The sequence below is a fragment of the Ammodytes marinus genome (genome assembly GCF_949987685.1).
Source record: "Ammodytes marinus genome assembly, chromosome: 3".
NCBI lineage: Eukaryota > Metazoa > Chordata > Actinopteri > Uranoscopiformes > Ammodytidae > Ammodytes > Ammodytes marinus.
Window position 1 is genome coordinate 26,567,715 of NC_137232.1, and position 17,331 is coordinate 26,585,045.

General features: G+C 38.0%; 1 protein-coding gene across 2 annotated transcripts in view; it reads right to left on the bottom strand.

Moving 5' to 3' along the window:
• Nucleotides 1–3,174: 3,174 nt before the first annotated feature.
• The window catches only part of fam168a (family with sequence similarity 168 member A), a 37,523-nt gene continuing 23,366 nt past the window's right edge, over nt 3,175–17,331 (bottom strand). The window contains exons 4-9 of one of the 2 annotated variants that reach the window (XM_080054100.1): nt 14,668–14,748; nt 10,638–10,679; nt 10,374–10,519; nt 9,524–9,710; nt 8,488–8,615; nt 3,175–8,253 (exon numbers count right to left, since the gene is read on the bottom strand). In XM_080054100.1, coding sequence (XP_079910226.1) covers nt 8,503–8,615; nt 9,524–9,710; nt 10,374–10,519; nt 10,638–10,679; nt 14,668–14,748 — 569 coding nt within the window. In that variant the 3' untranslated portion in view covers nt 3,175–8,253; nt 8,488–8,502. The remainder of the gene's footprint in view (nt 8,254–8,487; nt 8,616–9,523; nt 9,711–10,373; nt 10,520–10,637; nt 10,680–14,667; nt 14,749–17,331) is intronic. The other variant, XM_080054101.1, reaches the window with a different exon arrangement.

Genomic DNA, 17,331 nt, shown 5'->3' on the forward strand with positions numbered 1-17,331 from the left:
TCTGAATGAGCTCATTTGCTGTGTTGAAATTCAGACGTGTGCAGACCTGGAGTAGGGGGAGATCATATCCGTTTGGAGAGCAAGAGGCTAACAGCTTATAGTCAGCATATTTCGTAATTGTTGTGTTGAGCATCATAAGAGCCTCTCTGATCCACACACGGTAATTTTAGGCCTCTGCCCTTCCATGCGTCTGTTCTCCAAAACGCTTTGAACTTTACACAATGCCCTCTTAAAGCTATTGTACAGAGGGCAAAAGTCAAAACTGCAAAGGGGTTGAATCTAGACCTTGTCCCTCTTTAGACAATGTAATGTCTTTCAGTTGTGCTGAAAAACTAAACCGTTGAACCTCAAGTAGTGTTTCTTGAGGTGTATCTAATAAACTCATTTTGAATTCAGTTTATGAAGCGTCTCAGCATATCTCTCTGATTTTGTCCTGTCAAACTGTTGATTTTATTTTGTTTTGTTGGATAACATTATAAGCAAATGTTTTATTTTGAAGTTTGCTTACCGCTGGACTGGTGCTAATAGCCTCAGTGTCCAACAACAACCCAAAGCTTAGACTTTTGTTATTTCCTGGTAAATATCCGGTTGACCCCATGACATTGATGTGTACAATACCACTTGAGCAATATCTTTTTTGACGTCATCTCATCTCTGTGAGCTTTCCAAGTGTGCCACTGGCTGTTTTCACACAATATCAAAAATCCTGTAATTGCTCTTTGGGACTCACTGCACAGAGTGATGGTGTGTTTTTACAACCTGCACCTGCGTCACAAACTAAAGGTCCCTGAACCAACCGTCTAAAGTCTCAGCGGAATTGTGTGTTACTGTGTGTCAATGCATAGCATGGTTGTATACTTGTTTTACAGTTGTGTCCACCCCAAGAGTATGTTATGATTTCCATGATTTGCTTGAAGAGAGATGGATGCGTTTTGCTCAAGAATAAACAAATGAAAGCCATTGAATTAAGGAATAATTCTACACTGCCAGCTTGAATCGCTTCTGACAATTTCATGTGGTTTATTTGAAACATTTTCACAATATTGTAGTCACTGTAGTTCATTCATATTACTTGTGTCTTTTTACAGAGTGGTATTTGTGATATTTTTGAAGGAAGTATATGTTCTGAACATCGCTGGTTACCTCATGGCTCTTATGAACTAGCTAGTCTCAATTTGAGTGCAAAGTGTGCGATACAGTAAATAAACCTTTGAGTGATGGATTGATTGATCCCATTGTGGCACTGGAAAGATCTCTGATAACGGTGGCTGGAAGAAGAAATGAGCAATATAAGAATAGCAGACAGCTAAATGGTGGTGCACTGGTACTGTAGGCATGTGATTAAAACCCTGACACACAAATGTAGCAGTTATTTGATGGGGTAATACTTCTAAATATATCTACTCGGATGTACTGTAAATAATGTGGGAAGAATCTTTCTTCTACAGTCAAAACAGACTCAATCTTTTGACTTGCGTCGTTCCAACAATTAACTCTCACACTTGAATTCCAAAGATAAAGATAAGAGGTTGTGTGTGTGTGTGTGTGTGTGTGTGTGTGTGTTTGGCGGGGCATTGTGCATACAAGAGGCGTGTGTCTGCATGAGTGGTGGTTGGTTGGTGTTGCTCAACCAACCTGGTATAGGAAGTCTGGCAATGGATAGAGAGAGAAGTGAAAGAGCAAGTAGGCCTGCTCTATGGTGCCCGTCTATTTTAGCCACGGAAGGACAAACGGCTTTCAGGTTCTTCTGTTTGCATGCAGACAAAACACATCAGGGTTGGTGCAAAGAGTGTAACTGTGTCTTTCAAAGGAAAATCACACAGTGTTTACAATGCAATACGATAATTGTGGAGCAATCAGCCAGTATTGTGGTGGTCCCGCTCAGGTGGACCTGGGGGTTTGTTCTTCCTTTGTTCACAGCCAGCTGGGAAGTGGAGCTGTTTGTTCAGGGTGTATCACCTGCCACCATTAAAACCAAAGACGGACGATTATGCCATGATGTTTATTTTTTTCTAAGAATGTATAGGCCTATTAAAAAAATGTTTAGCTGCTTCCTGTATTTATAAGACTCAGTGTTCTTAATTGGATCTACTTTTGGCCAAACAAGAATAACATGAGCTCATTGTATCTCTACAGCAGTGTGTTAGTAAACCAAAGTTGGGCACATTTTTTCTGTATGTAAACAACGGTTATGTTTACGTAAAGTGTTCTTCACTAAAAACACATTGTGTTCTTGAGGAAATGTGTTTTGCAAGGATTTTTGCGTGTTACTTGAATCATTACGTATTCTATAAAGCATTTGTAGTCGTAAAACATGTGGAATATGGAGCATCATCTAAGACTTGCCAAAAATGAACCCTTGGATGAGATGGGGTGGACTGATATTATCGAGTGACACTTTCAGAAGTTAGTTGTCAGTAAGAAGAACTCTGGTCATAACACTCTTACATCCAAATGTTCTCATTTTATTGTGCCCATATCCAAAAAGAAATTGCCATGGCTACCGTTACTTTACACAGCCACCTGTCACTCAAGATGAATTTTTGATTGACAGCACTAGTCCCATTTTTCTAGATCAGGGGTGTCCAAAATGGCCGATCCCTTTTTAATTTGCCGGCAGAAGATTCTCAAAATATAACGGATTATGGCCCTTCAGTCCAAGGTGCACCATCACTGCTCCCACTGAGTGCAACCCTGTTGCCATTATTGGCGAGTCAAAAATATATTACACAGTATTAATGTGTTAATACGGTGTATAGGGGCCAGTGGGCCACTGTGGGGAGGAGGAAAAAAGGAGCTGAGATGGGGCACTGTCAACATGCTCTGTGTTGACAAAGTTGTTGACATTTTACAGCAAGTGTTAGTTGATGTGTCAAAATGCCCATTAACTTATTTCATAACAAGCTTGAAATATAGTCTACATTACATTTTATTTATTTTCTTACCTACCCAGCCTGACGGAGAATGAACTGCCAAACCTTCTAAAATGAATGAAATACCATTAATAGAAAGCTGTGATACAGACCTTTTCCTTTTTTATCCAGACAGCAACTGTTCAGTTGTTTATTCCGTTTTTATCACTATAATGGCAAAACATTTTAAAAGAAAAAAAGGGTCACACAAGACAATCTTCCTTTTATAGGAAAATTTTAATAGTTATTCAATGTTCTACATTTTACAGTAAATATACAATTACAAACTTGGCTTAGTTATAGTACTAAGATCACTAACTGATCTTAAAAAAAAAAAAAAAATCAACAGAAAAAAAAAAACGTAAAAAAAAAAAAATTAAAAACAGATTTACACTTCATATCACAAGCCTGACGCTGGTCCTTCACTCTGGACCAAATAGCTAACATACAATTCACTTCTCTCAACGCTGAACAGACGTTGGGCTTCTGTTTCAAACACAACCTTACGGTAACAGATATACCATAGCATGTGCAAACTGGGTACCAAACTAAAACTTCCAAAGATGGGGTTGTTCCTAATACTCGATCCAGGGGGAGGGATGCGAGTATGCATGTTTTTTTTTTTTTTTTGGAAGACAAGGAATTTCCACTTTTTGCATCACATTTAGTGTCAAATCAAACCAAAACGATATCTGACAAATTGAACTTAAAAAAAGCTGCAGCAGAACATCAAAGACATTTAAGAGTCTACTATTCACTGTGATAGTAGTGTTTTCATTTATACTCATGAAATAAACTAAGACTTAGCCACTGCAAGGAGAGGGGGGGGGGGGGTGGGGTATGAATGGTTCTGGTCGCACTTTGACTGTCAAAAGTGAAGCAGGATTAAAATACACTGGGGAAAAAACAACAAAGCAATGTTCAATAAAGTTACTGCCTTCCAACATTTGGAAATGTCACAGAGGAAGAAAAAATATATATAAAAATACCCATGATTAAGACAAATTTGCATTTTCCTCTCTAAAAACACATTAACGTGTTCCAACTGTCCATTTTCACTTAAGTGCAAATTGAAATAAATGAGAGGTAAGGAATGGAGTGAAATGTGAAAGCAGTTTCACCACCCTGAAAAACGATCCTGCTCTGCGGGAGTGGTTTACCTTTGACTGTCAAAAAATGCTGAGATTCTTCTCGACTTAAACTGATCAACTCATCCCATAAAAACAGCGAATAGAAAACCTTATGTGGAATCTATTCTACCTACCAAAAAAATATCTCAGTGCTCAAAATGTAACATCCAATTGGGACTTATTGTGTAAATTGCACCAATAAATTATTTATTGATCATTTTGGCTCAAAGCCTTGAACTGTGGTGATGCCACTTCTCGACTTTGTCACTGGCGACATCTAGTGTTTAAAAAGACTCAGTGGAGATCTCACAAAATGCAAAGAAATTCAATAAATTGTCACTTTTTTGCTGACTATCATACAATTCAAGACGACTGCTACCTAGAGTGGGTGGTGAGGGTCGCAAAGGTCGGACAGAAAAAGCACATTAAGGCCCACAAAACGTGTGAGAGCAGAGTGTTAAAAGAGAAGATCCAGGGGGAGCAGAGCAAACGCATCATTTTGCATCCTAGAAAAGTGTTGAAAAGCTAAATATTTGGAGGGATGCAAAGTGGCCTCCATAAGAGCGCTGTGGCACAAAATGAAAATAGGACAAACACAGAGGATACTGTAAGAAAGATTAAAGTGAGACAGGCAATATGCATTAACAACAAAGTGAGAAATAGGACAGCAATAGGAATACACAGATTCACACAAAGCTTGACATAACAAGGACTCAGAATTTACTCAACAACTCTAGGTGAAATATGGCACAGAACAAAAGGGCGATGGAGGGTTAAGGGCTGTCAATCTTCCAAAAAAAAAAAAAAAAGCTTTGTGTTCAACCAAAGCAATGCTCTCCCATTTCAGTCTGTAAATCCAGGCAACGCTCATAAAAACCTGGGAATTTGGTGACGGGAATTTCCACAAGTCCTAAATTTATTTACTAGACCTTGGTATCAACTTCAGCCCTCCCCTTGGCAACAGATATGTATAGGGCACAGATGCAGAAGAGGAGGTAAAAAATATATATATTAAAAAGCACAAACAGTAGCTGCCACACTGATGCAACCATGCTTAGCTAGAAATACATCACTCTACCACTTGCTGTATAAATATACTGCATTTTTTTCTTCCAAACTAAGAGATCCAATGCTATAGTGAAATACACCTGAATATTATGCATACCAATTATGCTCAATTGACCAGAGGGAAAGAAGAAGAGGGGGGAAAAGATCCACAAGATTAAATTGAAATACTGATAGAAGTAGTGGTTGGTAAAATAAATCCTAATAACGAGTAACATTACTGCCGTCAAGAGAAAATCCAGTTTCTGTATCTTCTCAATTCTGTCTTCCAATAAAACGTACAAGATATTACAAAGTGGGAACACTATATGACCCTCGTGCCGAGAACATCCACTTGATATCTTCGTCCTCTGATAAATAAGTCTCACGGCTCGGCAGTTTTCATCCGACAGCGGCATAATGTAATATTCTCTTGAGAATTAACCAACTAGTGTACAAACATCTGGACTAAGAATACCTCAAATACTCAACCTTATCGTCTTATTTTTTTATTACAATATAAATTGCTTTTTCCTCCCTCCTGTACTTAAAAGCCTACGTACCTGTTACTTAACATTAAATTATAGTCAAGTTTTTTTTGTTTTGTTTCTTATGTTGTGCAATATTTCTTCACAAAAAGGTGTTCAATACCCAAATTCTTGATATGTTCCTACTTCTTAGCAATAACTGTAATGATTATTAAGGTGAGGCTGAATACAGAGCCTGCAATCCATATTTAGAGACTACATTAAGCTTTCTTTTCTAAATCAATTAAAACGCTGGTAAAATAATGACGGTATGTTAACGCTTGGAGGCATTCCCCCTTTATTTTATTGCAATATCAAACCACTTCCTCCACATACCTGCGCAGTAAATGTTTTTTTGTTAAACCAGACTATACTCGATAGATCAAGTTGTGATTTTTTTTAGTTGTAAATCCTGAAAGATACCACAGGCCTCACCTACGAATGAAGCCCCACCCCCACAACTCGGCGTGTTATATGACTAAGATTGGTCGTCATACAGTGGACGCAAATGCTTTTGCGTGCACATAAATGCCTTTTAAATGTTTAAGCACAAAAAGGCAACAGATATTGCTGTGTATGGTCCATGTCTCATTGGCTCAAAGTGTATCCTCATCTAATTACAATTTGAATAATTTTATGCTGGATTTTTTTTTTTTTTTTTTTTTTTTTTTAAGGACAATGTTTAAATACAGACAGTTAAAGCAGATATGTGTAAATCTCTTGACTTGCAGAATAAAAGCTCAATGAACAAAATGGATGATTCTTTTGTCATAAAAACTACCTAAAGTCTTTAAAAAAAGCCTCCTGTTAACAGTTAGCTCCTGGTGGGGTCTAGCTGAACTGTTCATGACCGCCCCAAACTGGATTGAACGGACTGAGTGAGACTGCATCATCGCGGCTCTGCACTCTCGCTAATGTTTCTTAATGTTCTTGCTGTAAACACTAAAACAGGCAATTTCTTTTTTTCTGCTCTTTTGAAGTTTTAATTTGGACCCAAACACCGAGAATAACCAATCCTCCCAGGTGTATAAACATTACAGCCTTCAAATTGGACATCATTTCTTCTCTAAATGTGGCGGCACAACCATCCATGTAATTGGCTTGGTCTTTTTATTTTCCAGCGCTCAGAGCACTGTGGAATGGAATTAGTGGATTGGATCCCATCCATCAATCGGCACATTTATCGACTGGTCCATTATTAAATGTTGACTCAAGCGTGTGGGGGGTTTTCGTTCCGTTGAGTGTTTGGTTATTAAGAACAAAAGGAGGAGACAATATAGTCACAGTGAGAAAATCAATGTACAATACATGAAGTGCCAAAAGTAGCTGTGTGTTTGAGCAGTCTGTCGCAGGTGAGCCCTCGCAAAATCAAATGTCTCGTACCTTGAAATAGATTGACCAACTGTGACTATGTAATCTCCTTCCTCAATGGCTGCTTCTCATTCTGCCCTCCTCTCCTAGTGCCGACACAATCCCTTTATACTCCTTCTCTGCTATCTGCCATGCGCAACCCTAGAAATCCATGTCATGTGTGTATGTCTGCTTGTGTGTGGGTGTTTATCTCTTAACAAAATAACTGGGAGGTATTGTACAATAAGTGCCACTAAGTGATCATGTGTTTTTTTTCCGTCGCACCACAGGAGCCCCTGCGTGTGTGTTTGTGTGAATGTGTGCATGACCAGCCATGTTGTTGACACGGTTATTACAAATATCCTTACATTTGTCTAATGTATCAACCTACGCTGTGGTTAAGATACCGGTAGTGTCACAACGTACTAGCCTGCATAGTATGTAGCATGAAGTAGTAGATGTTTTCATAGTGTGTGCTGGGTGCTATGCTAACAGACACAGTGGGACACACAGCAGGGTGGGTTATGGTAAGTGCCCTGTTTATGGTGACATAACACTCACTGAGACGTAACAACAGGCATGATGGACTGACTACTGCTGGACAAACAGTTACGCGCTGGAAGACGACCGAGATTAAACTGAAAATGTAACAAAGCGGATAAAAAAAGGATCAAGAGGAAGGAAGAACAAAAGTATTAAAGAAAAACATTTTGTGGTAAAGAGAGAGTACTCAAAAATGAAGTAACCTAATAATGCTAAAACTCTGTGCTGATATCTAGTCATTAGAAAATTTGGCAGCATAAGTCAATAAGTCTTTGTAGTGACCGATGGGAGCTGATAATGAGGAATAAGTGCCCAATATCTTCCAGCCAACTGAGCAGCAGCAGCAGGAAGGATCACACACACACCAGCACAAGACAGACACAGGGGCAACTGACACCGTGATTGGTCAAGAGTCCTTCTGGAGTTCCAATGACAAGACGCAGCAAAAAAAAAAAAGAAGATAAGGAAATAAAATGTAAAAAGAAAAGAGAAGAAAAAGATAACCATACAAAAAAAAGTAATGACTGCTTGGCAAATGAACATAGAAAAAAATGAAAATAAAATAAAAGCAGCTTTTGGAAAAAAAAAAAAAAAAGTTAGAGAATGTCGCATAATAACAATAACAATAATAGTAAAGTGGCTGTTGCACTTTAGTTTTGTTCTTGCAGACAGGTGCTGAGTTCCCGTGGTTACCAGTGGGAGCCCGTGTAAGATTTGAGCAGTTGCATACAATGGTGGACTCCAGATCTGGTGGGGAAAGGAGAGCAGAGGTACACATTGGTCATTGATTTTAAGACTATACCTCAGACCTCTGTGGGGGTTTGTTCAAGTCAGAGAGACAACAGAAGAAACAGAAGAAGAAGAAGGGAAAAAAGGAAATTAAAATGAAAAGAAGATTGGGGGGGAGAGAGAGAGAGAGAACAGATGGAGGGTACCGTCTCAAAGATTGAAAAAGCAAACATCAGGTGGGCAAACACTCACATGATGGGTGGGGCTCTACCAGTGAGGCGGTACATAGCTGTACCCAGGTGTCCCTTGGTGCCTGTAGGTTGGCATGGTAACTGGGTGTCCTCCTAACTGGGGGTGCTGGGGCGTTGTCAGCAGAGTCCCTAAAGGAAAGGTAATACAACAGCGTTAATGAGCTTCAGCCGTTTGGAAATCCCATCTGCTGAACAGGCTTTGTTTGTCCTTTCTGTGTAGTTAAGTGGCGCTAGTCGTGGTCATTGTAGGTAATGGCTTTCAGCATGTTGATGACACAACATGACAAACTTTTTCTACATTATTTTTTAAGGATTCATTTGGGTACATTTTCAATTTTTACCATTTTAGAAGCTGTGGAATGCTACTCCTACTCCTATATACCAACCAAAGTATAGGGCTGTGTTAAAAAATAAAAAAAATCGGTAGGGCAATATATTGTGATATTTATTTTCATGATATCTGTATCGATTTCCAGCTCCAAAAATTGAGAGTGAAAGTTGGAAGCACGCATGACCAACACAGGTGACACAATTAGAAAAAAGATGAAGGAAACCAACAAAAAAAGGTAAATTTTCATATTTGAGATGGTGGAAATGAACGATTATCAATTAATTGTGTTTAGAGCTGCAACGATTAATCGACGAATCGATTATTAATCGATTATTAAAATAATCGCCAACTATTTTGATAATCGATTAATCGTTTCAAGTAATTTTTTAATACATTTCCAAATTCTCTGATTTCAGCTTCTCAAATGTGAATATTTTCTGGTTTCTTTAATCCTATTATGACAGTAAACTGATATATCTTTGTGTTTTGGACATAAAAATACATTTGAGGAAGTCAACATGGGCTTTGGAAAATGTATCAACATTTTACACCATTTTAGTTGCAGCCCTAATTGTGTTATCTTTCAGGCTCTGAAATTGATCCTGATTTATGATCTACAGACCTGACCAGGGAAAGCACTAACAATCTATGAAATATTAAAGCCAAAAAAAAGAGAAGAGGCAACTTTCTTCAATTCTGGTCCTACCTGCACTCATGGCCATGGTTGTCCCAGCTACCATCCCCATGGCTGCCATGCTGTTCTGGCGTTGAGCCTGTACGGGGACAGGGGCGGGGTAGAGGGCTTGGGAGGGGATGCTGTTAGGCTGCACCACGGTGGTGTGATGGATCACATGTGGCTGAGCAGCATAGACTGGCTGGGTATAGTACGCTCCCTGTAACAGTCAACACAGGGAAGGGTTAGTAAGGCTGAGAGTGTGTCTTTGTGTGTATGCTATATAAAGCTTATGACAATTTAGATTTAAATGACCCTGCGTTCCGAATCGCATACTCTTTCTTTTTTCTATTCTACATACTACATCCGACGATAAAAATAATCTAGTTAGGATGCAGTAGGCATACTATTGGGACATACTTTTACTCTTTTATTTCATCATAACATTTCCACAGCAGGACAAGTAGACAAAACTAGCAGGACAAAACTACTGTGAAGTTGATCAGTCTCTTCTTTTTCTGCACTTTACTTTTCTAATGTAGATTTAGGCATTTAAAAAAAAACATCTACATCACCAAATTACAAATGAAATACAGAAAATGTTATAAAAAAAAAAAGAGAGATTTTTTTTTGTTTCAAGTGGAAATTCAAAGATGACAGACCATCTGGTGTCAAATTTTGTACAAATCCCTTCACCCGATTGTGTTCATATGCTGTAGAGTTTAATCAACCAACCAGACACTGTGAGCATATGTGTAGAGTGATTAAGTTAAATGGCAGCACAGTTCCAACAGGGGGAAACATGACAAATCTAATCAACATTTCTCGGTGGCAGAGTGTGTCTCCTAGGTAAACGCTGTCACTTTGGATTCACTTTCCTCACCTGTGGGTATAGGTTCTGCTGAGGGTAGGCACTGCGGATGGGGTACATAGCTGTTGGGTATGGAGTTGGGGTCGGGGTGTAGGGTGGGGGAGCTCCATTTGACTGAGTGGGTGGCACTTTGTATTGGGTGCCTGCTGAAGCATATCCTAAAAACAGTCAAAAGAAAAAAAGAGGGGAGAAAAGGCAGCAGATTTAGAAAGACATTACATTAATTGGAGCAATACATTTTATTATTGAATTGATGAGATTTTGTTGTTCTTAGACCTGCAAAAAGACTTTTTGGCCACTGGGCAGCAGCACACCAATCTGTAAACACAACACTGATGCATCATCTTTGAAGGTGATATGGAACTTTGATATGCAAACATTTACTTATTTACACATCCAGCAGATACAAAAGGAACAATAGAGTTTTAAGTCCAATATCAATTCTTCTTTAAGCTCTGTTTTACTCTCCACCAACTAAATATTGAGTGCTTTAGTTGCTAAATGCCATGTTGCCATCTCATCACTAATTTTGTTTCTGTTGTTTTGTGTAGTGGAGGTTATAGAGCTTTTTTTTTTTACACATTAAAACAGCTGACTGTGTAGCATAATGAGATATCACATACAAGAAGTCATGTGATGTATTGATAAAATACAAATGTTTGATCATAGCAGCACTAAGTTGTTGAACTGAACCCAATTTGGATTTCAAAATCAAATCAAACACAAAAATTTAAATAAAATAAAATAAAATAAAATAAAATTCAGGGTCTTAGTCAGTTTTTAATACCATTAAATATTGTATTTATGGTATACCTACGGAATATGTAAACCAGCAATACTGTGTATTTTATGAATAATTTTACTTTCATATAAAATCAACCAAAAACTTGAAATGCGAACAAGTAGAAATCAACCAGTAGTCAAATAAATAATAGTTGTTAAATTATCTTAAAAAACAAAAAGTGATGCACGCACACACACTTAATTAAAAACCGGCATTTACATTTACATTTTCTTTTTATTTATTGTAGACCAAATAGTTTTATTTATTGATGAAATAATCTGGAAATAAGAAAATTATTTTTGCATTTCCAACAGAATCCACCAGACTGGGGACTGGGGCCATCTCTTGATGGTGCTTGGATCCTAAAACAATCCAGCCAAGTGTTTGTGTGTCTAAATAAGCCAGTCCTACCATGATCTCTTTAAAACAGCATTTCTGCTTCGTTTGCTGCTTTGAATGTAGCTGTGTGTAGTAACTTTTATATTGACCCTATGCAGTGAAGCAATTTACTAACCCAACAGCACTGGTAGAAACTTTTCAAAAGAGGATTTAAAGTGTAGCCACCATTTAGCTGACATTACATCAACAAGGCTGAGAATGATGAGGTCTCTCCAGTGAAGGTATCTGGTTCAGAGCACGGAATGTCTATTGTTGTTGACTGGGTTTTGCAGTACCTCTGAACCGCCACTAGGAGGAGCCTGAAGGTCAAACATGCTACTAGCTAGTTGCCGCTGCGGAGCTTATGAAAGCACTTCTCTCGCACAAGGACAAGGGAACAAAGAGATGCTGGAGCTCCACTGTGTGTCTGAAAGTGTTTGTGTGTCTGAATACCCTCGAACACATTCTTTGCTTCAACATGGATGCAGGGCATAAGGGGACAATGGTGTGTGACAATTACACAAAAGCCTGCTGATAGAAAACAGTCCATTCAATGGTCTTGAGAAATAATGACATTGAACAAGACACGTTTCTAAATCAGACCACAGCTGGCTTGTCTGGTGGGTGACGTTTGTTTTGGACACACAAAAAAGCACCTTAATTCGACCACATATTAGGCACTTTAAGAGCACATAGGGTGTAATCAGCAGTTATATATTACCGACGGTCCGACGCTGATTAAACAACAGCCTCAATAATAAGGTTCAAGCATTTTGTTGGAATCGAGCTGGGTGATATGTTTTGTTCAGACTTCCAAAAAATAATAAAACCAAACTGGGGGAGGGGACGAGAGGAGAGGGGCTTCAAAAGCAGCACAGATCTACAAATATCCTCGTGTCTTGGTAAGAAAAGTGTCCCTTTTATAAATCCATTAGTATTAATTGTTTTCCAAATACAATTTTATATAGGTGATAATCTACTTGAGTTGAACATTTTAAACAATTTTTCCCTCATATTATACCAGTTCTTCAAAGGGAATCCATTGTTCTTTTCATTCTTGTTACCAACCTATCACCACATCCCTCTGTCTGGAATTGCCTACATATCATCTTTAAAATATATATTTTTTAATTTGTCTTCAAGATCCTATTAAAAAAATCTCATTGACTGATTGATTGCCAAGTTATTTGATTATATATTAATTCACATTGATCTTTTATTTTATGAAGTTTGCCTCTCTTTATTTTGCTCACCCTGGGGTCAGAGTATTGATTGCATGTTTACTTTTTGACATGTTATATTTTCTTTGTCATTTATAACATATGTTACATATGTTATATGTTGGTTTCTGAATTTTTTTTAATCAATACCTAGCTGCCTTCGTACAAGCCTCTTATTTGCACTTCCCATAAAATAGTTTTTTATTGAAAATCATACTTATGGCCAATTAATAGGTAAATCTGTTAATAAAAATTAATTACAGGGACTATGACATACAGTACACGTCATTGAGTCAACATTTCTTTTAATTAATAATATACTACAGATTTTGTTTTGTGATCTTTATCTTACATATTTATACCTGCCCCAAGCAAATCTATTCTAAGCAAATAAGCTGTGGTGTCAAAATCAGCTGCAGGGGCAGCAATGCATGAATAAGGAATTAACCCCATCTTTCTCATGTTTCTGGACACGTTTGTATCAAAAGACACCTGACTAGCCTGACTGAGAACGTATTGGGACTATGTCTGGGTTTTCTAGGCTGAAAAGTTCAGCACCCCCGTCACATTTACTATCTATATGTATACACACAGTCTCACAGCATATCTGGAGAGCACAGAGACAACCGTTATTCCCATCTGCTTTGGGGACCAGACACTGAACCCCAGCAGAGAGCGTGTCTGCTGCTACAAGGCCTCTGTCAGCTGTTACTGGCTGCCTTCCCATTCCCTCACCATCAATGATCTTTAGGCTGGAACCTCTGCTTAATCCATACTGCCTTACATTACTGCAACGCGTGTGAGCCTCTAAACAACCTTGTGATTGCCCGTGTACTGCTATAAAACTCATGCTGAAGCAAGAGGAATTGTGGTAGTGCATCGGTAGTGATTCGCAACAAATTGTGAAATCACAAATAACTCTAATTATAACTGACAATTATTTAAAATGTGGGCAAACAATATTTGTTACGTGTGTGTACTCAGTACATACATTGAATGCAGCTCTTCAGAGCATCAGCAATATATCAGACTTGAAATTAAAATTCCATCAGTGTGTCATTTATTCAACGCACACATCCGGTGTTATCCCATCTTTAACCTGAACGCTGGCTCATTTCACAGTACACCACCATATAACTGTCAAGAGCATGACCTGAATGATTACTCATAAACAAGATGAACATTTTTCTGAAAGTAACACATGATAAATTAGTGGCACATGTATTGGTGGTTAAAAGGTTTTTCATCTTAACATTGGTTATTTTACTAAAAAGAAATCTGTCTTCTGTTTTAAATCATTACAACAAAATTAGCACAATTCAAGCTAAGCATAGTCATCAGTCACCACCTCAATTTCCCCATTCAGAAATACTTACAGGAAGTCAGAATTAATTGCCATCCTTTGGAATGTTTTTACTTTGAATGTACATCCTTGACTAGAGTGTACAGTCAGGTTTGCGCAGATAATTTTGCATTATTGTTGTCTGTTTTTCTTTGGCTCATGTAATGTCATTTTATGATGATTCGGAATGGTAACTAAACACCAGCGCTTTTGGCTATGCCTGCGGGTTTGACTTTATAGTGCGTTATATTTCTTCCGTTTCAACCTTTTAACATTTTGCTACGTAATGTTACATGTTTCTAATTAGAATAAAACATTTCATTGCAGTTTGATAGTAATAAATAAAGTGATAAAGGGAATAATTATCTGCATTTACAAGTGCATCTGTGTGACATCCTTTACAGAAGCTTTATGACAGACACCAATTCAATTGGGGTGAACTGAAAGCATTTTTCTCCCAAGCTATCAGCCTGTTAAGTATGAACAAAGTCATCAAACATATGTATGTGTGTGTGTGTGTGTGTGTGTGTGTGTGTGTGTGTGTGTGTGTGTGTGTGTGTGTGTGTGTGTGTGTGCCCTCACCTGGTGGATACCCAGGACTTCCTGTTTGATAGAGATTTTGAGCGTAAGTGGGGGCTGCAGCAGGATACCCTCCTGGATAGCCTGTGGGACATCACGGGGGAAAAAAATCTAAGAAACGGTAGCTGAACAAACAGGGGGTCACAGATACACACAAACAAAAGGAACACACACACACATAGACAGGTGGAGCAGTATTTGGTTCGGAGCAGGATGCGCACAGATGGCGCTCATTAAATAAAATGTCTGCCCCAATGACACGGTCGACTGAATGCATCTTACATACAGACGAGACACACCTGCAAATATGGTGCAGGAGGGGATAAACTCACAAACAATAGCAATGCACTCAGACACATGCAAAGGGGAAGCGCGCACACACACACACACACACACACACACACACACACACACACACACACACACACGTAAATCATCAATTATACCTCAAACAAACAAAACTGATTTTAAACCGAAGAGAAAGTTTTCACTGTCAAAAAAGGTATGCGTTTAAGATAGAGGAAAAGAGGGGAAAAGAAAGGAGAGTAAATGAACAGTAGGTAAGTGAGAGACGTGCGCTGGCAGTCAATCTCACAGACTCCGTTCTGCCATATCCAGCTGTAACTGCTCTCTGCTGCTGCAGGCTGAGCCACAGTCAGATGGAACATGTCTAATAAATGTGTACACTGCAGCAGAGTCTGAGGCTTGAAATGGTTAAGTTACATGCCCTGTGTACAGCTAAACATATTTTTGTCATGGATAACTTTTAATAAAGTTAAATAAATTTAAGATGAATAAATAAGACTTTAGGGCAACGCGGTAAAACATGCAACATTTTCAATTCAAAATTGTTATTGTGGATATTTTAAAAGCAAAAATAAATCCAGAAAATAACGTTACACTTACATTCTCAACGTATTACATTTTTATTTATTTTTTAAAGCATGAAATAGTACGAAACCTATAAGCTGTTTAATAGATTGGTCAAAACAGAAAATGGCACCCATTTCTGTTATTGATAAATAGGTGATTTAATTTTTTTTCTAAATATCAAACATCCTGATTCGAGTTTCTCTAATTTAAGCGTATAATGCTTTACTACCATTTTATATAATTGTAGATCAAACATCTTTTAGTTTCAGACTCTTGATTCGACAACATTTAAGACTTATACACATACACTTGATTTTATCCTGACACTAATCAGTTGCAGCACTAAGCATTTTCAGAGTTCAGAATTACACAGCTGACTCATTAACTTGGAGTCTCATTTGGAAAAATATCACTGAAGTATCGCCTAAACTCAACAGCTGAAGCGCTGCTTAGCTCTAAAGACTTTTGAACAATTGATTGGTGACTTGTTCAAGTCATCATATTCACTGAGGCACAGCGGTGCTTAAAATGATACAATAACACGGCAGATGTTGTTACATCCCTATGAAAACACTAATTTATTATGATTAACACGGTGTTATATACAAGTTTGATAAGAAGGAGTTAACGGGAGGGATAATTATGATTAGTAAAAGAGACAATACTGCACTGCATGACTATTAGTTCATGTATATATTTAGGACAAAACCGAGTTGCTTTCAGTTTGAATATCTGTTTACTTTCAGCATTATTTTCTTAGTTGACTTGAATAGCATTTAACATCCCTGAACTTGACCTAGCACGTGGCAAGGTTGTTGTGACTTTGGCAGCGTTTAATAACACATGTACTCTGGCCAACGGTTGACCATGTGTAATACTGCCTGCCAACTCGGAAATAATCCCATGGAAAAGCGCGTGTTGTTAAGTTGTTTGTATTCACAATCGGTTGGCCTGCAGGTCCATGCAAAGCAAAGACGCAAAATGATTATCTGGGTGGAGAAAGAGACTGTATATGACTTCAAAACCTAGATTACAAAGCAACCATATCATTTAAAAAAGTTATATTGATCAAAATTGGAACAAGTCAAAGACAAGTTGAGGAAATATGTTATTTTTCATAACAAAATAGATGTGAAAATTGAGCGGAAATAGGTAAAATGGCTCAGGTGGTGATTTTTATTGAAACTTTCATGAAACGACTTGAAATTACAACCAACAATGTGTTGGTACAGCTGCTCTCCATCACATTGTGCCTGGTGATGTGTGCTGATCACAGTGAGTGCAGCAAAAATACATCGGGGCTCATTTTCCTATATTCAGAAGAGGTCATTTACTATCAGTTGCCTTTATGAAAACTAACTTTCATGGACCATTTTATTATTTACATGTGTCTGTGTTGAGTGTCAATTAAATACCCGATTACAATGTTTAACCAAGTCAGTCATTATTTCTCGTCAAATACGGGGCTGGTATATAACTTCTATATCATACCTTTCCTCAAAGATACTGTACAAGAAATGTATGCCTTTAGCTCCCTATTTTGGGAGCAAGATTATGGTTACTGAACAGTGTAATGGTGCAGAACTACTTCTCTATTATCCTGTTCTGTGTAGTTCTCATTGGTTTCTTAAGGTACATTGTGAAGCTTGCGTTGGATTTACTATGTTTTGAGATTAAATCCATTACATTTTTTTTTAAATAAATAAAAAGAGTGCATCAAGTCCTGTCAATCAAAACTACAACCCTAATGCTCTTTTAAGCTTGATATTTTCCCTTTCTGGAAAAACAATTTTC